We start from the raw sequence: 26,712 nt of genomic DNA, 5'->3' as shown, positions 1-26,712 counted from the left end.
AGCGGGGGAGGGGCAGAGAGGAGGAGAAACAGAATCCCAGGTAGGCTCAGCACCATGAGTACAGAGCCAGTGTGCTGCATGAGCTCACAAACTGTGAGATCGTGACCTGAGCCAAGATCAAGAGTCAGATGCGTAACCAACTCTGCCACCCAGGTACCCCTAAGCCAATGATTCCTTGAGAGGGGTGGAACCAGGTAGGCAGAGAGGAATAGATTGTAGAGGTGTATGTGATATACCTTGAAAAAAGCATATTTAATTTCACATTGCTTATATAAAACTACAGAAAGTAGGGCAAAATAACATTTTCTTGATTTTTAAGAATATACGAAGCAGCACAGATTACTGAAGTTCCATATTACAGTGAATGATTTTTATATATGTAAAATGACTAGTAGTTTTGCTTATTTCAAATTAAGGAAGAATTTGGTACCATAGTTTTATGTGTATTTGACACTCATGCAGCAAAACTTTTTTGTTTTCCTGCAGTTTGCGGTTAGCTTTATTGAATGAAGCAAAAGAAGTACGGGCAGCAGGGCTGCGAGCTCTTCGATATCTCATCCAAGACTCCAGTATTCTGCAGAAGGTGCTAAAATTGAAAGTGGACTATTTAATAGCAAGGTAATTTTACGAGAGCTGTGTTTTTTTTTTTTAATTATGTATTAAGTTTTAACATGCATATCATGAAGTGTACAAATTTTTAGTGTAAAACCTGATAATTTTTATAAGTATATACAAACTTGTACCCCATTATCCTAAATAAGAGAATATTTTCAGCATCCCAGTCAACTTCCCTTTTGTCTGCAACCAATACTAAACATTATTCTGCTTTTTCTCATTGTAAACCAGTTTTCCCTGTTCTTGAGCATCATATATTGGAAAATTACGTAGTTACTCTTTTCTTTCCTTAGTGTTACTTGTGAGATTTATCCAGGTTGGTTTTTATTTTAAAGGCTGTGTAATATTTCATGTTATGAATAGACTGTAGTTCATTTTTTCCATTCTATTGGTGATTTTCTGGGTTGTTATCAGCATTTGGCTATTTTGGGTAAAGCTGCCCTGAACATTCTTTTTCTTCTTTTTTGTTTGTTTTGTTTTTGAGAGAGAGAGAAAGCACATGCTTGCACGGGGGAGAGGCAGAGAGAGGGAGAGAGATAATCCCAAACAGGTTCCGCAGGCTCCATGCTGTCAGCCCAGAGCCCCATGCAGGGCTTGATCTCAGGAACCGTGAGATCGGGACCTGAGGTGAAATCAAGAGTTGGGCGCTTAACCTGTTGAGCGCCTGAACATTCTTATAGGTGGACATATGCGCTACTTTCTCTTAGGTATGTGTAGGAGCTGCTGGATCATAGGTTTATGTCTCGTTAGCTTTCCTAAATACTGCCATTTTCCCATAGTGATTGTACTGATTTACATTCCTACCAATGATGTTGGAAACTTCCAGTCTCTCAACATTTTCATCAGCACTTGCTTTCAGTTTTTACTTCTAGACTTTCTGCTGTAGAGTTCATTTTGAGTTTCCTTGTGGGTTTTATTTTTTGGGGTTTTTTGTTTGTTTGTTTGTTTAGTTTATTTAGTTTTTTAGAGAGAAAGGCTCTGTCAGTGCAGAGCCTGATACAGAGCTCAAACTCATGAACCATGAGATCATGACCTGAGCCGAAATCAAGAGTCAGACGCTTAACTAACTGAGCCACCCAGGCGCCCCGAGTTTCCTTGTGGTTTTAGTTGGCATTTCCCTAATGAGGAATGATGTTAAGCACCTTTCATTTGTTTGTTGGCTATTTGGACATCCTTGTCTTTTGCTCATTTGTATATTGAATTGTCTGTCTGTCTCATTATATAGGAGTTCTTGATGTTCTGGATATGATTCCTTTCAACAGGAGTATGTATTGACAGTATCTTCTCCAAGTCCGTCTGTTTTGCCTTTTGTCTCTTCCTAAATAATAGAATCTGATTTTATAGTTAATGTTCCTGTACTCTTAGAAGATACTATGCTATGTTTTCCCCGAAAGGTTTTATTCCTTTGTATGTTTAATTAGACGTCAGGTCATGATTCATTTTTATGGATATGCAGTACATTTTAGCAGCATTTATTAAAGAGATTTTCTTCTCTTGTCTAGAGTAGTGACACTTCTGTTGTAAACCAGATAACTGATAGTTACGGATCTGTTTTTACATTCCCTAGTCTCTTTAGTTAGTCTGTCTGTCTGTTCTTGCCCCTGTTTCTCACTGTTTTAATGACTGCAGCTTGATATGTGTTAATATCTGTTGGTATAAGTCCTCCAACTTTTCTTCAAGACTGTGTTGGCTATTTTATGTCCTGTATTTTCGTATAAATTTTAGAACCAACTTGTCCATTTCCTTAGAACATTCTAGGATTTTAGTGGTAATTGCACTGAAGTTTTAGATTAATTTGGGGTGAATTGATATCTTAATATTGCATACTCTAAACTTTTATTTACTTGGAACTGTAATGTCTCTCAACAGTATTTTGTAGTTTTCTGTGCAGAGGTCTTGCACATATTTGTTATGTTTATTCTAAGGTACTTTTTAATGATAGTGTTAATGTAAGTTAAATTTTTTCTTTCTCATATTTTTTGCTGCTAATATATGAAAAATAATTGTGAGTTTTTGGGTTTTGGTTTGGATAGTCAACTTTATTTAGTGATCTTGCTAGATTCAATTTTTCAATTCTAATTGTTGTCAAAATTATCTTACAGTTTCTATGTACGTAATCGTTAATTGCAAATGGTGACTGTTTTATTTCTCCCTTTCTAAGTTTAGTATCTTTCTTGTTTGCATTCCTGAAGTAAACACCACGTGTTCGTTGTGTGTTTTGTCCTTTTTATTTTTTATTATTTTTTTTTTTAATTTTTTTTTTGACATTTATTTATTTTTGAGACAGAGAGAGACAGAGCATGAACGGGGAGGGTCAGAGAGAGAGGGAGACACAGAATCTGAAACAGGCTCCAGGCTCTGAGCAGTCAGCACAGAGCCCGACGCAGGGCTCGAACCCACATACCGCGAGATCATGACCTGAGCCGAAGTCGGACGCTTAACCGACTGAGCCACCCAGGCGCCCCTGTTTTGTCCTTTTTAAATATTATCTGAATTTGGTTTGATAATATTTTGTGGAAGATTTTTGTAGCTAAGTTCATGAATGGTATTGGCTTATATTTTTCCATTCTTCTAATGTCCTGGTTTAGTTTTGGAACCAAGAAGTTGTTTTTTGTTTTTTGTTTTTTGCTTTGTAAAACAACTAGGGAAGTGTTGCCCTATTTTTATGTTCCCTAGAAGACTTTATGTAAGATGGATACTGTTATTGTTGTTGGTTTTTTCCCCCCAGAATTTACCAGTGAATCTAGGCAGAGGGTTTTCTTTAAGTAGTTTTAAGATTATGGATTCAATTTCTTTAACACTTATAGTACTATTCAGATTTTCTCCTCCTTTTGCCAATCATTTATATATTTTGAACCATTCATATATAGAATTGTTAAACCTTCACATTGGGCTAATACTTTTATAGTTATGAAATGTCCCTCTTTATTCCTAGGAGTACATCTTTTATGAGGGTTCATGTTACCTCATAGTAATATGGCTATCCTCACTTTGATTTAGGGTTTGCAAGATATATCCTTTACCATCCTTTTACTTTCTGTTATTTTTGTCTTTACATTTAAATTTTCTCACCTGTAAACACCATATAGGTTTTTTGTTTGTTTTTAAATCTAGTTTGATTATCTTATCTTTGTCTTCTAATTGGAACATCTAGACTGTCTAGTGTATTTTAATATGCATGGTCTGTGGACTTTATGCAATGTAATTATATAAATATATATATTTATTTATTTATGAGTTCTTCTTGGTGTTAATTTTCTCATACATTTGAGTTTGTTTGCTATGTTGAGTTTGTCACACTGGTTCTTTGTTTTTGTGTTCCTCCTTTTTGTTTCTTTTGCAATAGTGCACAATTTCTTTTCCTCTTCTATTAATATCTTGGTTATAAAGTCTTCGCTTAGCAGTTGCCCTAGAGATTACAACTCATATCCTTGATATTCAGGTTTAGCATTTTATTACAACCAGAACAATGCAGGAAACCTCTAATGGTTTATATCATCTCCCTTCTGCTCTTTGTATTACTGTTATAGTTTTTATTTCTACATATATTTGTAACCCTACAAAACCCTACTGTTTTAAATTGGAACTGTTGACATTTACCTACATTATTTACTCATTCTGATGTCATTTTTTCTTGTATTTGCACATTTTCATTCATCTTGCATCACTTTCTGTTTGATGAATTTCCTTTACTGTTTCTTGTAATGCAGGTCTTCTTGAGATGAATTCTCTCTCATCTTTTATTTGTCTGTAAATGTTTCTCTTTTTGCCTTCATATTTGAAGGCTATTTTTGTGACTGGTTCCTCTTTTCAATACTTTAAATAAGTTACTGTCTTCTGGATTTTTTTTTTAACTTGAACAGTAAGTAGTCTCTTGTTGATATTTTGTAAGTGATGCATCTTTTTCTCTGGCTATTTAAAAGGTTTTTTTCTCTTCTGCTTTTTCTTCTCCCATGTCTGGGAGAAGTGTTGGATCTGTTCACTGTGCCACAGGTCTCTGATGTCCTTACTGTATTTTCAACTTCTGTTGTAAATCTCTGTGCTTTAGTGTGGTTACTGTTTTGTTTGTTTGTTTGTTTGTTTTTTAACTCCGTCCTGCTAGTAAATCAGTCTCTTGAATTTTTAATTTCTGTTACTGTATTTCTATGATTTGTTTTACTCTTATTTAAAGATTCTAGGTCGCTGCTTTATTTCTCCATGTTTCCTTCTATTTACTTTGACTGTATTTATCATAGGCATCTATAGCCTTCTTATGACAACAACAATATGTGAATCACCAGTGTTCTATTTTGGTTGTAATTTTCTTTTCTTGGATTTTGGTGACTTGGCCTTTTGTTTTGTTTTAAAGCATACTTCATATTATTATATGATTGAATGTAAAAATTATGTATTCAGAATATCTGCCATTGGATCATGCTGTTTTCCTCTTAAGACACTTGAGCTTTATCCTAGAATGTTGGCTTATCACACTGATTTCGTTAAAGTTTACTTTTAGCTTTGCCTTTGCTCTATGGAGTGGCTATATTTGGGATCTCAAATAATAGTTGTAGATGTTTAGCAGAACCTCTTCACCTTGACCAGCCTTGAGTCCTACTATCTATTGTAGAGTGTTATACACCTGCCGAAATTTCTGCTTAATTCCTTAGCTTTGCAGCAGTAGCTTTTTGTTTGGTTTCTTGGATTTTTACCCTGCTTCCGCACAACATAGGAATTGATAGGTGCCTTGGAGAGGAGGTTGCATGAAGATTTGCATTCACTTTCCTATGTTTTCTTTCCTCTGGGATTTTTCCCCTTAAGTCACAGCCACATTGGCTGCACCAAAGTTCAACCTGTCACTCCAGTGTTGCAAGACTTTTGTTTTCTGCTAGGACTCTATTTCCCTAAAAGTGGGGATTGACACGTGCCTCTCGGGACAAAGCCTGGTTGGATGTGGAGCTTGTCCATCTCTTTTCAGAGATTATCATCCATTGCCCTTTTAACAGTTTAAAAGTATTTTAACATACTTTTTTAAGGAAGTATTTTACTTAATCTTTATAGTTGTTTTTGGCTGGAGGGTTGGTCTGATCCAGCTACTTTGTTGTGGCCAGAAATGAGATTCTGTGTTTATTTACTTTTTAATAAAATTGTCTTAGATTTAATTGTATTCAGATAGAAGAAATGCTTTTTCAGTAGCAAACTATCTATATGTATTGATTAGAATAGTGAACTACCTAAACGTAAATAAAAATGAGTTATTCTGCTACATAAACCAATGACTCTTAAGAAATTGAGTAATTTAATAAATTTTACAGAGAAATGTTAGATAAGTGATATCTGATTGAGCATTAAGTTTTGAAGTGCACTTAGATATTAAATTATATTTGGAAAAATAGAATTCCTGTGGCTAGTATATGACTTTTAACTTAGTCATAATATATAAAATGTAGGCTCTGGTTAAAAATCACATTTAAACTAAAACATAAGTTGGAAAACTTTTTCCTTCACAGTTTTTATAAAATTGTGAATTTTATCAAAGATAGATGAATAATCTTTTCAGTAGATTTCTGATACTTAGCTTTTTTATAAGTTCATTATTTCTCTATCGATGTACATAATTCTGTAAATTATTTACTATATTCTTCTTTTCTGGAGTTTTAAATGAAGTAGTTTTGAAATGCTCTATTATAACATATCGCTAGAGAGATGTAAGTTAACTAAATATCTGCTGGTATTGAAAAATCACATGTGTTAAAATTTAAAATACCATATAACATTATGAAGATGGGTCTGATCTGGTGGTATTATACAAAAAAACTGTTTACTAAGATTTTTTATCAATAATTAAATATTTTGTGTATTATTTAGGTGCATTGACATACAGCAGAGCAACGAGGTAGAGAGGACACAAGCACTTCGATTAGTCAGAAAGGTATGCTCTATGTCTGAGAGAAAAGGCAGAGTTTTGGTTTTCATGCTAAATATTTTACATTTTTAGATTTAGACTGTTTTATGAAATCTTTCTAGAAAAAAGGCTAAATTCCCATTAAACATTTTTGCTTGGTTAAAATTATATGAGGTAAATAGGTCTATTAAACCTAGAGGTAAGCATAAATATTCTGTGTGATGTGATCGGGTACAGCTAGCACAATATTTTTTTATAAAATGTTCATTGTAAAGAATACATCAGTCCGCCCTTATTTGCAGTTTTGATTACCCAAGGTCAAGCTTGGTTTGCCTTCTGCCATATGGTCAGGAGGTCTGTGGTAGCCTAATGTTATGTCACAGTACCTAGAGCATCACCTCCCACACGTCCTCACATAGGCATTTTATCATCTTACATCACCACAAGAAGGGGGAGTACAGTCCAATAAGATATTTTGAGAGAGAGACCACAGTCATAAATTTTATTACAATATATTGTTATAATTGTTCTATTTTATTGCTAGTTATTGTTGCTAATCTCTTGTGCCTAATTTATGATTTAAACTTCATCATAGGTATGTAGGTACAGTAAAAAACAGTATACTTGACCCTTGAACAACACGGGTTTAAGCTTCGTGGGTTCACACACACACACACACACACACACACACACACAGACAATATATGTATACATATGGATTTTTTCGATAAATACAGTACAGAACAGTAAATGCATTATCTCTTCCTTATGATTTTCTTAACAGTGTCTTTGCTCTAGCTTATGTTATTGTAAGAACACAGTATATAATACATGTAACATACAAAATATGTGTTGATTGACTATGTAAGACTTCCAGTCAAAAGTAGGCTTTTAGTATAGTTTACTTATAAAATTCAGTACCATCTGTGGTTTCAGTCATCCCCTGGGGGTCTTGGAACATATCCCCCATGGATAAGGGGGTAGGGAGGAACTACTGTATTTCTTCCTGTAATAGACATGTAAATGAAATTACTGCTTTGATATGTTATTGGAGAAAGAGGATTACTTGTTCCCCACTCTGATTTTTGTTACTTGTATGCTTAGAATTAATACCATTTAAATGCACGTCACAACTAGTTACAAGCTGGTTGTTTTGAAGATGAATTTGGATACAATCCATAGGCAGTTACAATAAGCAGTTCAGACCATGTTACAGGATAAAAGGTCAAAATCTAAATTCTGCAATAGTGTTAAGGATAATCTGTAACACTTCTAATAAGAGGTTTTCAAGGAATTTTTATTGTTATTTAATGTGATACCCTAATGGCAGAAGAACACCGTGAACTAAGAGTTAACTTGGTTAGAAATCAGCTTATGTAAGAATTTTTCGTGTTTCATCCTAGGTATTATGTTTCATCCTAAACATTTATGAGACTCATGCAGTATATAGTTGTTTTAATGTAAAAACATCTAAAATTATTTCAGTTATTTTTAAAACATTAAAAATTTTAACCCTTCTCCTCTTTACCCACCTTTGAATTCAGTGCATACTCCAGGATGGTAGTATGTTGAATTTGCACATTAACTAGATCTCCTCTTTCTCCTTTTTCTTCCAATTGTCCAGCTTGTGGTTAGTAATGGTACCCACAGGTGAGCATAGTAAGGAAGAAGTAAATGAATGAGTGTCTTAAAAAAAAATTCACAATTCTAGTAAGAGTGATATTGAAGATAGATTACAATATTTTTGTTACAGGTGAACTATTGCATTGGGACTGTGATTTGACTCTTCAAATTTAAATTTAAAAATTAGATGTATGGTTTTTACTTACTCATACAGTCTCTCCTTCTGCCATGATTTTGAGAATTCAAGAAAACCAAATTTGTTTCTGAAGAACAAAAATAACTTTGGTTATTTGAGTTGATATATGTCCATATTTGTCATACTAGGAATTATGCATGAGCAATTAAAATATATATTAGCATATTAAAAATAAGCCCATCACATATAAACATTTTTATAAAAATAGCCATATTTTCCAAAAAGAAACTTAGTGAACACAATGGCATTACTTGAGATCTTTGAAAATCTCTTAAATGTTTGTCTTGCTAGAAGGTAGTAGCTAGATTGTTATATTTGCCTCTGCACTCAATCTGTTGTGATTTCACATTCTATGGAGCCTCTGGAAGCTTCAGTATATACTTGTGAGAGATGGAGAGTAAAAAAGACAAATAAGGTCTTTGTATTATTATGAAAATAGTTTTAACTTCACAGAATCTCTGAAAATATCCTAGAGACCTAGTTTTCTGGACCATTCTTTGGGAATTGCTGCTCTAAAAATTGCATTCAGAAGAAAAGACAATTCCAGGTAGATTCAAACAGTTAAATTCAGCTTCTCTGAATTATTCAGTAAATATTTTATTTCAGTTTTGTAAAAGGTTTTGGCACGTTACAATTTAGTTTATAAAACATCCCAGTAAAAGTAAACCTACCCTTTACAATTTAGTAAGGCTATAAGAAAAATACTATTTTCTTCTGTTCTGAAATAACAGAGTTATTTAAGGCAGATATCATTGGTGAATCCAAGAGCAGGAAAATTGCTTATACCTGGTGGTAGGATACAGGCTCAGAGGAAGAATGATGGCTCAGGGGTCCTTCTTGGTTTAGCTAAAATCAGATAGAGTTAAAAGGAAAATATACTTGCTGAGTGAATAGTGGCCAGTATTGGTTAGAGGAACTGTAATTTCCTTGGTAATTTTAACAACCAAAGTACGTATTTCTTTTTTTTCAGCAACATCTTGGCAACTGACTTAGTAGAAATTAATATTAATATTACAGTGGCTAGGTCACTGTCGTTTTTGGTATGCATTTTAAAAGTTTAAAAATTTTCTATATAAGTATTAATCTTCTTTATTTTTAAAGAAAAGCAAGAAACATTTGTTGTTTTAGGATACCTTGTTCCATGAATAATTAAGGAATATTCATGTTATTTTTCCTTCTCTTTCACCTGTCTCATTCATTTGGAAGATTTTTTTGTTTGCTGGTTCATTTTCAATGTCTTTTGATTCCCCCCCGCCCCCCCCCCCCCCCAATCCAGGAAATCTTTCCTGGTTTTTGTCTCACTCATTTTCTATATAATTTTCCTGCTTTTCAGCTGTTCCTATTCTTTATCCAATTGAAATTCTACTCATTGCCTTATTGAAGCCGCAATGAAGCCATCAATTTTTTTCATGTATTATTTCTTTATTCATGTAATAAGAGATTAACGTATCACAGATTTTTTACAATTGAAAGGGATTCATTTAGGCAAATCACTTGGCCCTTGATACACAGGATTATAAATCCAGTAACATCTAGTACAGATTAATTATTCCCACTCCAGGGACCTGTTATTTTGAAATAGTTCATCTACCAAATAGTCTTTATTTATTAAACAGTAATTAACTACATAATTTATTTTCTTTCTGATTTCCAAACTGAAAATATGTCATCTATTTTCAGTATTCCAAATTTGGAATAGATTCCAAATCTATTTTCAGTATTCCAATTAAACTTTTCATTTAAAGTATGATTCATCCAAAAAGTTTTGTCACCAGATACATACTCTTTGCATCATAATTCTTGAAATATTAAAGATCGATTATGGATTACTAACTTTGCCGTTTGCGTAGCAACAAGTGATGGGTAGAGACGAGGAGATTATTAGGCATCTTTGGTAGTAAAGTGAAAAAGAATGAGGGTCCAAATTAGAGTTTGGTGGGAGAAAGAGTATGCATAATGAGGTAAATTGGTGGAACATACCTTGGTGGTGATTATATGAGGAGAAGAGTCAGGAATGTTATAGTACAGCAGTGTGTTGACAACTGTTTACCACTGATTTCCTTCGTCTGGGTTCTGAAATGTTGTGTAAAATACAGTGCCTACTCCACAGGAGCTTAGAATCTCAGAAACATTACATCCTGTCAGTTAACTGATTCATATTCTGAACTATTAGGGAAAAAAAGCCAACATCTTTCCATAGTAATGATTATTAATATCTGTTGCATTAATTATTAGATCTAGTAATCCTTTGAAATGTACCCATGAAGAAGAAGATTAAAATTGATACTTGGATCTTATAAATATTCTATGGTTGTGAACACCTCAATCTGAACAAAATAGGTTTTAAACATGTATTATGAAATAAATAACTTCTTTTTCTGATTCCTCCCTGTTCCAGATGATTACTGTGAATGCTTCCTTGTTTCCTAGCTCTGTGGCCAACTCATTAATAGCAGTTGGAAATGATGGACTTCAAGAAAGAGACAGAATGGTCCGAGCATGCATTGCCATTATCTGTGAACTAGGTCAGAATTGTCTTCAAGTAATACAAATGAGGCATTTTAGAAAGTATATATATAAGAATGTAACATTTTTAAATGTGAACTGGGTCAGAATTTTCTTCAAGTAATACAAATGTAGTGTTTTATTATTTAAAAAAAAAAATTTTTTTAACGTTTATTTATTTTTGAGACAGAGAGAGACAGAGCATGAACGGGGGAGGGTCAGAGAGAGGGAGACACAGAATCCGAAACAGGCTCCAGGCCCTGAGCTGTCAGCACAGAGCCCGACGCGGGGCTCAAACTCACGGACCGCGAGATCATGACCTGAGCCGAAGTCGGCCGCTTAACTGACTGAGCCACCCAGGCGCCCCAACAAATGTAGTGTTTTAAAAAGAATATAAGAATATGATATTCTTCAAATGCCTTTCATACATGAAATCTTAGTTATTGATACAAAGATATGAAAAATTTAGCTTATCGGATTTTAGGAATTGTCCAAATTCCAGTAATTAGAATAAAATCCTTTAAAGTCTGGGTCTCAGACATTAGTTAACCACACTGTATCTTGATGTGAGTTAAAACAACAAACTCCATCATACATTAAAGAAGGAAGAAGAATCTAAATGCAGAAGCATTAAAGAGTTAAATGGGGGAAAAATGGGGTAAAAAATGGATGAATTTTATCTGATCATTGTAAGGAAGAGGAGTCTTGAATTATCAAAAAAAATCAGATTTAAGCAGCTATAGATTTGATTGTAAGGAGACAAGAAAACATGCAGTACTAGAACAAAGAAAGAAAGAAATGTTACAGACATGATTGGCAAAGAACTTACTCATATACAGATCAGTAGGAAAAATAAATAATTCTCAAAGAAATACATGGCTAATCAACATATTTAAAAAGTTCACCCTCTGCTAGGAATTTACCCAAGGGATACAGGAGTACTGATGCATAGGGGCACTTGTACCCCAATGTTTATAGCAGCACTCTCAACAATAGCCAAATTATGGAAAGAGCCTAAATGTCCATCAACTGATGAATGGATAAAGAAATTGTGGTTTATATACACAATGGAGTACTACGTGGCAATGAGAAAGAATGAAATATGGCCTTTTGTAGCAACGTGGATGGAACTGGAGAGTGTGATGCTAAGTGAAATAAGCCATGCAGAGAAAGACAGATACCATATGGTTTCACTCTTATGTGGATCCTGAGAAACTTAACAGAAACCCATGGGGGAGGGGAAGGAAAAAAAAAAAAAAAAAAAGAGGTTGGAGTGGGAGAGAGCCAAAGCATAAGAGACTGTTAACAACTGAGAACAAACTGAGGGTTGATGGGGGGTGGGAGGGAGGGGAGGGTGGGTGATGGGTATTGAGGAGGGCACCTTTTGGGATGAGCACTGGGTGTTGTATGGAAACCAATTTGACAATAAATTTCATATATTGAAAAAAAAAAAAGTTCAGCCTCACTTCAAACCAAAAAATACAGTTTTAAATGGTAAGATAATTTTTTTCCCCACCAAAATTAGAGCTGGTATAGGTTAACATTCACTCTTCAACGTTTTTTTTTTTTTTTTTTATTTATTTTTGGGACAGAGAGAGACAGAGCATGAACGGGGGAGGGTCAGAGAGAGAGGGAGACACAGAATCGGAAACAGGCTCCAGGCTCCGAGCCATCAGCCCAGAACCTGACGCGGGGCTCGAACTCACAGACCGCGAGATCGTGACCTGGCTGAAGTCGGACGCTTAACCGACTGCGCCACCCAGGCGCCCCGGTTAACATTCACTCTTGGTGTAATAAATTAATGACAGAATTTAAACTAAATAAGAGAATCAGACCCTATTATTGAAGATTTAGAAATACGTTCACAATACCTGTGAATTTAAAGACAAAGTCAGGGGGGCCCTGGGTGGCTCAGTCAGTTAAGTGTTGGACTCTTGATTTCGGTTCAGGTCATCTCACGGTTGTGCGGTTGAGCCGAGCCTCGGGGGTGCTCAACAGTGGGCATGGAGCCTGCTTAAGATTCTCTTTCTTCCTCTGCGCCTCCCCCACTTGCACACACACTCTTTCAAAAAAACATAAAAGTAAGAAAAATAAGACAGTCAGAAATTTAATTAAGGACTTTTTTTAAATTAAGGACTTTTTTTAAAAGGTCTATTTTAATTTTAAGAGGAGTGTGTAACTGGGGGAGGGGCAGAGAGAGAGAATCCCAGGCAACTGCCAGCTCGGAGCTCAGTGCAGCATTGATCCCATGAACCATGAGATCATGACCTGAGCTGAAATCGAGAGTCTAATGCTCAACTGCCTGAGCCACCCAGGCACTCCCTTATTAATGACATTTTTTAAAATAATAAAAATTGGACATGTCAGTGTATGGGATGCTTGGAAAGCTATACTTAGAGTTAACTTACTGTAAGATGCTTTTATAGTTAAGCAAAAAGCATTGAAAATGAGTACGTGAGCCCAAGAAATAGAAAAAGAAGGAAAGAAAATCAGTTTTAAGGTAAGCAGGAGAAAAGCAACAATGAAGAGTCTTAATTAAAGAAAAAAATTATTTAAACAATCTATGTCAGGGGCATCTGAGTGGCTCAGTCAATTAAGTGTCGGACTCTTGATTTTGGCTCAGGTCATGATCTCATGGATGGTGATATCTGAGCCCTGCCCCCAGCTCTGCACTGACAGTGCGGAGCCTGCTTGGGATTCTCTATCTCTGCCCCTTCCCTGCTTGCGTGCACGTGCTCTTGCTCGCTCTCGCGCTCTCTCTCTCTCTCTCTCAAAGTAAATAAACATTAACAAAATCTGTTAATTGGAAGAGAAACATACACAGGTACACAAACATATACACACTATTGTTTGAAAAACATAGAAACAAAAGATTAATATACAAATGAAGAAGAAAATAGGAGCTTTTTAATTATGAGATAATTTTTATGTATATTTGAAATGAATGGATTTCAATCAACTAAAAATAGAAAATAGTAGATCAAAAACCATAAAAGTACTTGATGAAATAATTGCCTCCAAAAAAGACTCATTCAGGTAGTTTTGTCTTAAAAAAAATTGTTTCAAGGAACAGAGAGAGTTCTTACATAGTATAATATAAATGAAAGTATTAAAATATGGAAACCTACCAATTTTTAAATGAAACTATCATTTTATATACATATACACATAGATACACGTATACACACACATACCTATACACATACATAAAGTAAAATAATTAGAAGCCTCCTTTGTTTACATTCTAAGATATTTATCTCAGATCAACATTCTATATTCTTTAAAAAAATTTTTTTTATTATTTATTGTAAGAGAGCAAGGGCACGCATGAGCGGGGGAAAGGTAGAAAGAGGAGACACAGAATCTGAAGCAGGATCCAGGCTCTGAGCTGTCCGCACAGAGACCGATGCAGGGCTTGAACACACAAGCTGTGAGATCATGACCTAAGCGAAGTCTGACGCTTAACCAACTGAGCCACCCAGGCACCCCAACATTCTATATTATTTTTAATGGTGGATCTCTATAAATACTACAAACTTTAAATCCTAATTTGTATTGCTAAGAACTTTCAGCCAAGTTAGTAAGTTTAAATAATAAATGAAGTTTATGTGTTGGAAAGAAGATACTCTTTGTAGATGATATATCTGGAAAACTCAATCAGTTGAAAAACAGAACTTTAGTAATTCAATACAATGGCGACATGTGACAGTATAGATTTGATAGATTTATTTTGTGTTTCTGCAATAATCAGTAAGTATAATAGAAAAAGATACTGTTTCCAAAGTAGAAAAGAAAACTGTCTATAACAAATAAACTTAGTAAGAAATATGTAAGACTTGTGTGTGTGTGGGGTTACTTTTGACTTTTGAATTTGTCCAATTGATTCTCAGTAATATACAACTAACCTATATGGGTCGAAATGAGAACATTGGTTGTCTGTGTAGTGGAAGGGGTGGTGTTAGGGAACTTTCTAGGATGATGAAATTTGTGTATCTTGATTGGATGTTGGTAATGAGAATAAAAATTATTCAAAATTTGTTGAACTATAGCATTAAGATCTGTGGATTTTACTATATGTAATTATGCCTCAATTTAGAAAAAATAGAAGAAACCTAATTCTAAAATTAAGCTAGAATAAACCGGAGAGATCCGACCATGTAAACATTTTTGAGAGACAATAAATGGAAGAGAACGGAAAGGTTTTTATTTTTAATTTATTTTTTAAAAAGCTATTAAGCTAAATTATTAAGAGAGAAAAAAGGAAAAAGAATTTAGTTGCAGACTCTGGTAAATAGAAAATTTTAGTATGTCAGAAGGATAAAAATCAGGTTGGGAAACATGCTGGGATAATTGATTAAACATTTGAAAAAAATTGAGCTATCAATGCAAAACTCAATTTCCTGACAGACTGAAAACTGAAATGGTGGTCAATGAACTCATTTAAAACACACATATGTACGCACATGATCAGAAAATGCCTGATCTTTTAAGGGAGCTGTTTCTGAGCTTAAAATCTGAAGTTAAATTGCAAAACAGATAAAAGGTTTGAAATTGGTTGACTAATTTCTTGCAATTGATATGGAAGAAGAACTATTCCAGTAAAATACGGACAAAGGACACAAAAAAAGCAATTCAGAGACGTTAAAAAAATTCAGGTTTTGGGGAGGTATATTCAGTGACTCTTATTAGATATATATTATTCATGTTTTAAATGTCTTTGACTAGAAAGTTTTTCAAGTAAGAAAGGAAATTAAGTTTCAAAATAAAATCCCCGATTTATTACTTTTTATTATTTATCTCCTATGTAAATTTATTAAGTTTTTCTTTTTTATTTTAGCACTTCAGAATCCAGAGGTGGTGGCCCTTCGAGGTGGACTAAACACCATCTTGAAAAATGTGATCGATTGCCAATTAAGTCGAATAAATGAGGCCCTCATTACTACAATTTTGCACCTCCTTAATCATCCAAAGACCCGACAATATGTGCGAGCTGATGTAGAATTAGAGGTAGGAACTTTAATATCCTTTTCTAGTTTTAAGATATGACTTTAAGTACATTGAAATTTTTAAGTTAACAGATGCAGCACAGCATTAATAACCAAACCTAAATTAATGAAGACTGGCTTATCCCCAGCAGTATTTTATAACTCATTCAGTTTGGACTGAATTGAAAATAGTCTTCTCAAGAATATTTCATCAACATGTAAAGTGAAGTTGTTTTTTTTTTATAATCTGTGAAAACTTTATTAATCAAATTAGAGCACAAGTCAGTTTACATACACATTTGTTTAAGAGAACCATTTCTTTTTAAGAACTTTAGTACGTTGTGTGAATAGCTCCTGCTAATTATATACTACTTATTTATTAACCCATGCTAAAATTCTCTGAACTTGGAAGTACTTGTTAGCAACTCAAAGAAATAGAGTACGAATCTTTGTTTTTAAAATACTTTACAATTTAATATTTGGGTATGAAATTATGCAAGGTATAAAAGATGTATTGTTCTGTGATGTATCTGTCTAAATTATTTTATGAAAGTTGTCTTAAATCTTGTAGTCTGGTTTTATTAGGGCTAGTAGAAATATTTGAGATTATGAAAGTGACAGCCTTTATAATTAACTAACATATTTAAGTACAATATTCTCCTTAGTTAAGTGATTTCAAATATGTTCATTATTAATGGGAGTCCAATGGGAATAAACTAGCACTTTTGATATGTTTAGCCTGTTTTTTTTTTTAATCAAGTAGAAAAACTATAATTTTAGCATTGGTGAGACAATTATAGTAAAGGAAGGTAATATAATAGGCCTGTTTATTATTCCTATGTAATTGTAAAGCAGATTAGCAAAGACTTAAGTGAAAAAAAAAAAACCCTCAAAAGAATATGGCAGACATTTAAGTACACTAGTGTCTTTGCTTGTATATACTTATTTAAAACCACAAATGTTAGTTCTTTTTTCCTTTAACAAGATTTCCCCAGAATAGCATAGTAATTTGGAGCATAGACTTTGTACTATACAGATCTGGTTTTGATTTTTTTGCTCAGTGACCTATTAGATTTATGACTTTGGCTAAGTTATAAGCCTTTCTTGGGCCCATTTTTGCTTAGGTAAAATGAAGGTCATGGTTTTCAACTCAAAAGATTTATTGTGAACAGTAAATACTATAATAATAATAGTAGTGGTAATAACACCAGCCGACACTCATGTAATGCTTATAATGAGTTACACAGTATTTCTGGGTACTTTATGTATGTTGATTCTAATGTACATAAAATGTTTTATTTAATACCTAGCACATAGTAAATATTCAACGAATATTGGTTACCTTGGATATTATTCATCATCCTTATATAGTGTGCCAAGAGAATATTGTCCTCATTTTTATTAATTATATGTTACAAAATGTGATTCTAATTTGATACTTTGATTTCCATTTACTGCATACAGAAGAACTGTTTTCATTGCTACCGTCTCTATTGTTAGCCCCAAATCTTCCTCCTCTTAAAAATCCCTTTTTAAATTTACCCTGGCATTTATTTCTACTATCTGGGATACGTTTTAGCCTCAGACAGAAAAATGTATGGATTTAATATAATAGTGTTATCAGAATAGACAGTCTATCAGGGTGGTAAATTAATTGTAATTTTTTTATAGTAAATTTTAAAAAATGTATTTTTTAAACTCCTACTTCAGAGTAGAATGGGATAGCTCATAGCATCTGTTATGGAAACTAGAAAAGCTGAATAATTAGGAAAGTCATATATTTAAAGCAGTATAGAGCTGTGTAAGCAGTAAAATTCTAGACAAGGAAGATTCTTTGAGCGTTGCCCTGAGCACCTAGAGGTGCCTTTGGGGCATTTGCAGGTTTGGGGCCTAGGCTAACGGCTAAGAACATGACGTGGGCCTGGTAGAAGACCAGACTTACTTGGCAGTCATGCAGGTATGGAGTGACAAGCCTAGAAACAGGAAAATTCCTCAGACCACGTCTGATTTACCCCTTTAGACATTTGCTGAAACGAGACTGTGCAGGGCAAAGGCTGTGATGTCCAGTCCTGAGGAAAGCATGGTGGAATATGCTGCAGCCCCCAGTGCATGCAATTGCAGATGGCCTGTAGGAGGGGCCGTGGGCAAAAGTTGGAAGGCCTAAAAGTTGTGAATTTACACTGGTTATACGCAACTACTTTTTTTCTTGGGGCCACTTATTGATTAATATATAATTAGAACCTGAAAATCCAGGTAGGCCTTTGCTGGGATCAGAAAACCAAAAGAGCTTTTGGCATTTGTGTGGTACTAAGGTGACAGAATTGGATCTTTCATAGCTGATTTCCTGTTCTTGACACTTCCCATATTCTGAAGCCATTCTGGGTGGATAGCTAAAGATCTAAGTTCAAAACTTAGGAAATATGTAGGAAAGATCCCTAGTCTCTTATTGCTGAGGAGAGAAATAGTGGCTAAGCTCTGTTGAAAGCCCCGGAAGATCATACTTCAGGAACATAGGAAAACCAAAGGTATACTTAGTCTCAGAATTACAAGGTAGTCTCAATTTAACTCGGTTGGTGATAAGATGATCACCACCAGCCCCCATTAATCTACCTAACAGAGGAAAGGATAAACCACCTCTGGTTGAGATAACATCACTTAGACCTTTTATAATATTCACAATGCCTGACATTCACTTATTAATTTGAGTGTCATGCAAAAAGATACAACCATATGACTAAAAACCCAAAAGAGAAACATGCCCACAGGTGATCCAGATAGTGCAGGTAGAGGGAAAAGATTTTAAAACAACCATGAGTAATTTGTTCAGGAAAATGAAGGAAGAAAATAGATGAAATAATGGGTAATTTCACCAGATAATTGGAATATACAAATGAATTCAATGGAAGTTCTCGTACTGAAAAATAGAATACCTGAAATTCTGAACTCAATGAAAAATTCATTTTGGACAAGAAGATATTATTAGTAAATTGGAGGAAAAGTCAATAAAAATATCCAGGGTAAAGCACAGAGCGGGGACAAGAAGGAAATGAACAGAACACAACAAAAGTGATAAAACAGAACTTTGTCTTTAGAGAAGAAAGAGAAAATGAGCAGAAGCAAATATCTAAAGAGACAGTGGCCAGAACTTTTGTTTCTAAAAGTGATAAAGCTTCATGTTCACAAAGCTTAGAAAACTCCAAATAAGGAAATACGAAGAAAACAACATGTATGCACATCATGGTAAGATTGTTGAAAACCAAGATAAATAAAAATCTTGAAAGCAGCTCCAGGGGGAAAAGAAAAAACAAAAAGACATCACTTTCAAAGGAACGTAATAGCTGATAGCTGATTCCCAACAGAAATCATGGAAACTAGGAGATGGTAAAATGGTATCTTTAGAATACCCAAAGAAAGAAACGCCAGCCTAACCCAAAGAAAATGTCTTTCAAAAACAAAGGGAAAATACAGATGTTTGAGGCTAAGAAAAATGAGGAAAAGACCAAAGAGAATGTAAAGAAACAGTACACTTTCTTGGATTATTTGCCCTTATGTCTGGAAGACACTATAACAGCCCAAGGGGAGAGGTACATGTGGGAGGAGCTGAGCTCTGTTGCCAACTAACTAGCACATTGTGAATGAACCATCTTGAAACAGTCTTCAGGTGACTCTAGTTTTGACAGTATTTTGACTGCAGTCTTGTGAGGGACCCTAAACCATAACTGCATACCTAAGCCTCTAGTAGATTCCTGACTCACAGAAACCATATGAGATCATAAATATTTATTGTTTAAAAAATGAGACACACAAAGAATGAAAGAGTAAGGGGAGTCCTCAGAAGGAAAATGATCTAAGACAAATAAGGAAATGTAGGAAGGAATGATGCATGATAGAAAAGGCACAGGTGACTAAATATAAAAGAATACCGATTGGAAAAAGTCATTTTAATAATGTCTTATGTATTTTAAATTCTGTTTAATACTAAAAACTAGACCACAGTAATGCAGGAGGCACAATGGGAGGGATGGTAAACCTGATACAGTGGTTAAAAGTTTAAAACGAGTGAGTTTAGCAAGATTGCTGAATACAAGAGCAATATACCAAAATAACTGGGATTTTTTTATACTAGCGTGAAAAGAAGAATGAATTTATAAAATAAAACCACTTAATAATGTTCAAAAAGAAGCAAAACTAAGTCATAGTTTTAAAAGTCAGGATAATAATCTGGGAGTAGGTAGTGACTGAGTAGAAAGAAGGAATAAGGAGACTTTAAGGATGCTAATGTTTTCTTCCTCTGGTGCCAGTTATAGGAATGTGCTTAGTTTGAGAAAATACACCAAACCTTACATTTATGGTTCATGCACTGTTTTATATATATGTTACACCTCAATTTAAAAGTTAAAAAAATTCGATTGGTACATGAAAAAAATCAAGTATATTCCTTGATGATGAATTTGGAGAAGTAAGTCTCTCAACTAGTATACCCAGTCAAAGATATAGATAAGTGAAATTAACTTTAACTTATTACAGGAAGAATGCATTTTATAATAAGGACCATTTTTCTTCTTCTTTTTCTCCTTTATTTTTATTAGCGAATTTTAGCACCCTATACCGATTTTCACTACAGACATAGTCCAGATACAGCTGAAGGACAACTCAAGTAAGTACCACTGGTTCCTAATAACTTACAAGGAAGTGTGTTGCTGTTAAAGCTTTTAGAGTTGCCTGATTGTTTGTAGAGCCAGAACATGTAAATTTAAATAAATTTCCTGTTTCATGGAGTTATGTTATAGTTCTCATAATATAATTAACTGTGGTTTAAAAAATTAAAAATAAGCTATGAGAAGTTTAAAGACTTGGAATTAAGCTCTTAATGAAAAAAATATAAGATGGGCTGTGGTAGAAACCTAGATCTTTGTTTTTCTCTTGTATGTATTTTTAGCATAATTGCATTGAGAGACTAAAAGAATGAAAAACGAAAGGGAATAGAATGAAGAGCTACCCTAACAAACTGAGTAAGCAGAAAGATATACTCTGTAGAATTTTGAAAGTAAAGTTAGTAAGGAAATAAAAGGAGAGAGAGAAAAGGTTGTTTTCTAGAAATAGGGTAATTTTCAGAGTTTTTTTTGGAGAGAAAAGCACATGTTCACTAGGTATTCTGAGATAACTGTAAATTGATTCAGGGAATCAGTGTATTATCAATGTATTAATGTATTATCTGTGAAGATTTTGCAGATGGCATAATTACAGTAAATATATTATGAAGTGTTTTTCTAGTAGAATTGTTGGATTGCAGACATAAATAAGCACTTATTTGATAGTGTACAACTTAAAATTCTTAAGTTTTAGAATATTACAAAACGGAGATTTTTTTTTTTTCATTTTTATGAAATAGTGGCTTTAGATCTTTAATCACTTCTATCCCTGTGGACTCATCACACCCTAACATTTCATGACCTGCGCTAAGAAATCAAAAAAGATGTTCTCTAAGACTTCTCAAACCTTATTCCTTATGGATTGGGATTCTTTTAGCCCCTTCCTTGGCTTTTCCTTATGATACTTAGCATTGTCCTTCTTGATGGGAGAAATACACTTTCTATTGCTACATGACAAATTACTATGAATGTAACAGCTTAAAATAACATCAGTTTATTAACTCATAGCTCAGTAGGTCATAAGTCTGCACAACTCTTATCTGGGGATTCTGATGAAAAATCCATTTCCAAGCTCATTCAGGTTGTTGGCAGAATTTACTTCCTTGCTATTGTAAAACTGAGTTCTCGGTTTCCTTGCTGTCAGCTGGGCCTACTTTCAGCTTCTGGAAGCCACTCTCTTTCTTTGGCACATGGCTCCCTCTGTCTTCAAACAGAAAAAAATTCCTGGAACCCTTTACTTTGAATCTCTCTGACTTTCTCTTCTACCAGCAGCTGGTGAAAGCTCTCCAATTAGATCAAGCCTACCAGATGATCTGCCAGGCTGTATAACATAAATTAGTCACAACGTGGCAGTGATACCATATTCACAGTGTCGAGGGATTAAGGCATAGAATCTTCAGGGGTTGGAGGACGTTTTTAGAGTTGTGTCTACCAGGATGAATGAGAGATGAGCCTGGGTATTTTTTAGAGTTGGAGAGGGAAAAGTACATTCCACCAAAATCCTTCCTTACCTGTTTGGTTCTACATATTCATTAAGTTCCTAGAGTATGGGTATTTCCTAGAGTATAGGTACATTATGGCCAGGAAACAAGGAAATGAGTGATTTTTAAAAAAAATACTACAAACTTATTGAATATGTTAGAGAATGGATTACCAGGCAGTCACTATAGGTATGTCATTCACATTTTTTTAAATGTTTGTTTGTTTGTTTGTTTGTTGAGAGAGAATGCATGAGCAGGGCCCCTCTCTCGCTCGCTCTCCCTCTTGCTCTCCCTCTCTCTCTCTCTTCCTCTCGAGAGACAGAGATCCCAAGACAGATCCCCTAGAGAGACAGAGGATCCCAAGCAGGGTCTGCACTGTTAGCTAAGCCTGACACTGAGCTCAAACTCAGGAACCCTGAGATCATGACCTAAGCTGAAACCAAGAGTCAGACACTTAACCAACAAAGCCATCCAGGCTCCCTTGTCACTAACATTTTTAAGAGAAGGAGCACCAGAAGCTTTATCCCATAGTTGTCCAGTTCTCATTTCTTTCACCACCTCATCTCCTCATTTCAGTTTCTGTTGCATTCTCATTTATTTGATGCTGCCAAGCTTAGGGTGGCTTGTTTGTGTTTATTGTTAAGTGTTTCATTCCTCTTTTGTAGACTCTGATTACTCACCATTCTTTTAACTTGATTTTCTGTCTTTTTTTTAATCCCCTCTGTTTTTGCTTTCTAAGTTCTCAATTTCTGTATTCTCAGACCTGTTTAAGGATTTTATTAGGAAAGAAAAAAGATAGCACAGAAAAAAACAGACACAGAATAGAGGTGGGGTTGAGGTGGCATAAATAGTGTAGGATTGCTATTATTGAAACTGGCCATAAGCCATACATGGAAAATATATAATGAATGTAAATAGTTATATTGCCTAATTAGTGGTCATGAACTATTGTATGGGAAAGAACAAGTGAGACAGTTTGGATACACAATTGTAAGAGAAGAAAGCAGCTGTTGATATTAATATCTAGTTTTTTAATAATATCAGTGCATATATGGGTTGTTGGGCTTGCTTGTTAGAAATGTTCAAATAAATTTGGGCAAGAAGTTTCAAGTAAAGAGAATACACGTTGGGGCACCTGGCTGGCTCCATCGGAAGATCATGTGATTCTTAATCTTGGGGTCTTGAGTTCAAGCCCCACGTTAGGAGTAGAGGTTAAATAAATAAATACTTAAAGGATTACATGTGGCAAAAGTAAAAGGTAATTTTCTTTGCTAAGCCTTGTGACAGAGATGCTTATTAAATAGGGTGTTGCTGCTTTTAGTGCTCAAATTTTTTTTTTTTTAACGTTTATTATTGAGAGACAGAGACAGAGTGTGAGCAGGGGAGGGGCAGAGGGAGAGGAAGACACAGAATCTGAAACAGGCTCCAGGCTCTGACCTGTCAGCACAGAGCCCGACGTGGGCTTGAACTCATGAACCACAAGATCATGACCTGAGCCAAAGTCGGACGCTTAACCGACTGAGCCACCCAGGCACCCCTCTAGTGCTCAATTAAAGGTGTTAATGAGGTATCTAAGAATAGTTTTCAGAAAGAGTAGAAAAAGTCGAACTAAATTAAAAAGTGGAATTTATAACTTATTTTAAACCAATATGTTGGGAATTTTAAATTGGGGCGGGAGTCAGTATATAATTGGGTAATTTTCTTTGAGGTAGATCTTTTTTTTTTTTTAATGTGTTATTTCCTGTGTGAACATTTAAGTGTTAATGATAGGTTTTTTTCTGATACAGTAGAAAAGAATCACACTTTTTTATTTTAACATTTAATTTCTTGGGTCTCTGCTCCACTTTCAAACAGAGAAGACAGAGAAGCGAGGTTTCTAGCCAGTAAAATGGGAATCATAGCAACATTCCGGTCATGGGCAGGTAAGTTACTCTGCTGCTTTAACATCCAGTAAGAAAAACGTGATTATTTTTTCATATGTTAAATTACTATTGCATCATCTGATTTAGATGTTATCCCAGTCTTAACTTTATACATTATTATTAGAGTCAGAGGGATTTGTACAAAATTATTAAAATGGTCTATTTGTAAGTCAGTGTGCTAATGATTACCAGAGCAATTAAAAAGTCTTTCTGTGGACATGAGCTTTCATTTGTTCTGGGTAAATACCCAAACAGAATTGCTGGGTCACAATGTGGATGCATGTTTAGTTTTTTTTGTAAGAAACTGACAGACTTTTTCTCAGCATACTTGCACCATTTTGTACCCCCATCGTCAGTGTATGAGAGTTCCAGTTGCTCTGCATCCTTGCCAGCATTTCGTGTTGTCTTTAATTTTAGCCGTTCTGATGGGTGTATAGTGGTATCTCATTGGGAATGTTATTTGGATTTCCCCAATGACTGAATATTGAATATTTTGTCCGTGTTTATTGGCTCTTCACATAACTTCCTTTGTGACATAATAATGTGCTTAAAATTGTTTGATTCAGTTATTTCACTTAAAATTTTGATCTATAAAGATTAATTGAAGTCTGTCAGGTACAGCCTTTTGTGCATTCAATAAATTTTAGAATTAAACTTTTAAAAGACAAAAGCCAAGCAAGTTTTTCACTCCACTTTAGGTTAAGAAGGTATTATATAAGAAAGACAGAACATTGTCTTACTCTCTCTGGTATTACTTTCTGAAAACCAGTCATCAGTAAACAGGAGTAGTAGACAGATTCATGAACATTTTGGGGTATGAAACAAATAGAAGAAGGAATTTAAATGATAAAGTTACTAATAATCTGTAGTCAACAGGGAAATGTTACTTCTGATAACCAAATAATTGCACAGTTTTGGAAATTATTTGGAAAGATACTGTAGATTTTATATTATGAATACTATAGATTTTTTTTTTGAAATTCAGATCAGTAATTTCCCTTTTTATCCTTTGTAGGTATTATTAATTTATGCAAACCTGGAAACTCTGGGATCCAGTCTCTAATTGGAGTACTTTGTATACCAAATATGGAAATAAGGGTAGGTAAAAGTTGCTGTAATTGTTTCATTCCTAGACTTTTAACAGAGGAGATTATTTGTTCAAAAAAAAAAAAAAAAAAAAAGCTATTTCAGGTGTTGCCTTTTCCTTATTCTATATCATAGATCATTTAAAAAAACACATGAATAGGGGTCCCTGGGTGGCTCAGTTAAACGTCCAACTTCAGCTCAGGTCATGATCTCATGGTTCTTGAGTTCTAACCCGTGTTGGGCTTTGTGCTGACAGCTCGGAGCCTGGAGTCTGCTTCAGATTCTATGTCTCCCTCTGTGTCTCTGCCCCTCCCCTGTTAATGCTCTGTCTCTCTCTCCAAAAATGAATAAACATTAAAAAAATTTTTTTAAACAAATACATGAATAAATGTATACTGCTTAGTTGAACCCTAAGGATAATGTGAAAAATTTGAAATACTGATGTTGTTAGGAACTGTGGCTGTATTAAAAACTGGATTAAAATATGAAATCAATTGTACTTTATTCATTAAAAAATGCAAACAATATGGAAGGGCATTCTCATAAAAGGTTCAAGCAGTACAGAAATATATTTAGTAAAAACTAAATACAGTATTTATGTATCTTATGCCTTCTAACTTATGTTTTTATAATATGTATGAGTGGTGGTTTTGATTAAAATTAGTTTAATATTTATATGCTTATTTATTAGATATATTCCTAAATTATTAATGCATAAGAATTTATATTAAACAGCTAAAACAAATTGAAATTGGAGGAAAAAAATTCTTTGGTGGTTCTTCCTTCTCCACTTAAATGTTTTTGTTTTAATTGTGTTCAAAAGAATAAATTTGCCCTTTTCTTGTCTTTCTTTACTTGAACCAAACCTGGAGTTTAAAAATATTAGAAAATATTAGCCAATGGTGCCTTGCTTAATGTGAAGTGAAAAGCATTTAGAACGGAAATGGAAGGATGTGATTGTAGATGGAAAGACCTATAAGCAGGGAGCTAAAGGTTAGGGCAATTCACTTGACTGCTTACTTAGCAGATGGTGAAAGAACATGGTTTTGGGAGTCTGGCCAACTCAGATTTGACTCCTGATTTTAGTATTGATAGCTCCATGACCTTGGGCAAATTACTTTTAACCTGTAAATCTATTTCTCCATATCTACTACAATGGGGATAATAAAAGATTTATTGGAAAGATTAAATCGTGTATATAGTAAGCATGCTGTAGTTATCTCTTGTGTAATATAGGCCTGATATGGTAATTTTCTAACATACAGTAGTTTTGTCTTTATCAGTATTTTATTCTCTGAATAGGACATTTAAAAAAATCTTTTTTCAATTTTTTAGTTTCTTAATTTAAATGATTCATTGCATAAAAATAAATGGACTGTATTTATTTGCACTTGTAGCGAGGTCTGCTTGAAGTACTCTATGATATATTTCGTCTTCCTCTACCTGTTGTGACTGAAGAATTCATAGAAGCACTGCTTAGTGTAGGTAAGTATCGAAGTACATTTGTATCTGTTCCTATATTGTAATTTTTTAAATGGTTTATCTGATAGAGGCAGAGTCCTTTAAAAGCAAAATAGTGAACTAAATATTAAATATCATCTTCTTATTGCATCATCATGGAATTGATATGAAAATAAAATGTCAAATAAATTTCTAAAAATAAGAAATTAAAAATTTTTTCCCATGACCCTAGCTGTTGCATATGAACAGTGAAATTAATAGAAAGATGGACAAATTTGAAAGGAAGAGAGGAGAAAAGAAACTGA

At 34.2% G+C, this 26,712-nt stretch overlaps 1 protein-coding gene across 9 annotated transcripts in view; it reads left to right on the top strand.

Moving 5' to 3' along the window:
- Positions 1–26,712, top strand: part of RICTOR (RPTOR independent companion of MTOR complex 2) — a 122,834-nt gene that overhangs the window by 55,474 nt on the left and 40,648 nt on the right. For all 9 annotated transcript variants that reach the window (XM_060637622.3, XM_060637616.3, XM_060637617.3 and 6 more), the window contains 8 exons: positions 487–618; positions 6,460–6,523; positions 10,714–10,840; positions 15,658–15,827; positions 20,395–20,462; positions 23,793–23,860; positions 24,876–24,958; positions 26,344–26,431. In XM_060637622.3, coding sequence (XP_060493605.1) covers positions 487–618; positions 6,460–6,523; positions 10,714–10,840; positions 15,658–15,827; positions 20,395–20,462; positions 23,793–23,860; positions 24,876–24,958; positions 26,344–26,431 — 800 coding nt within the window. The remainder of the gene's footprint in view (positions 1–486; positions 619–6,459; positions 6,524–10,713; positions 10,841–15,657; positions 15,828–20,394; positions 20,463–23,792; positions 23,861–24,875; positions 24,959–26,343; positions 26,432–26,712) is intronic.

Source organism: Panthera onca, chromosome A1 (assembly GCF_046562875.1).
Source record: "Panthera onca isolate mPanOnc1 chromosome A1, mPanOnc1 haplotype 2, whole genome shotgun sequence".
NCBI classification, from domain to species: Eukaryota; Metazoa; Chordata; class Mammalia; order Carnivora; family Felidae; genus Panthera; species Panthera onca.
This window is presented reverse-complemented; position numbering and strand designations above follow the sequence as displayed.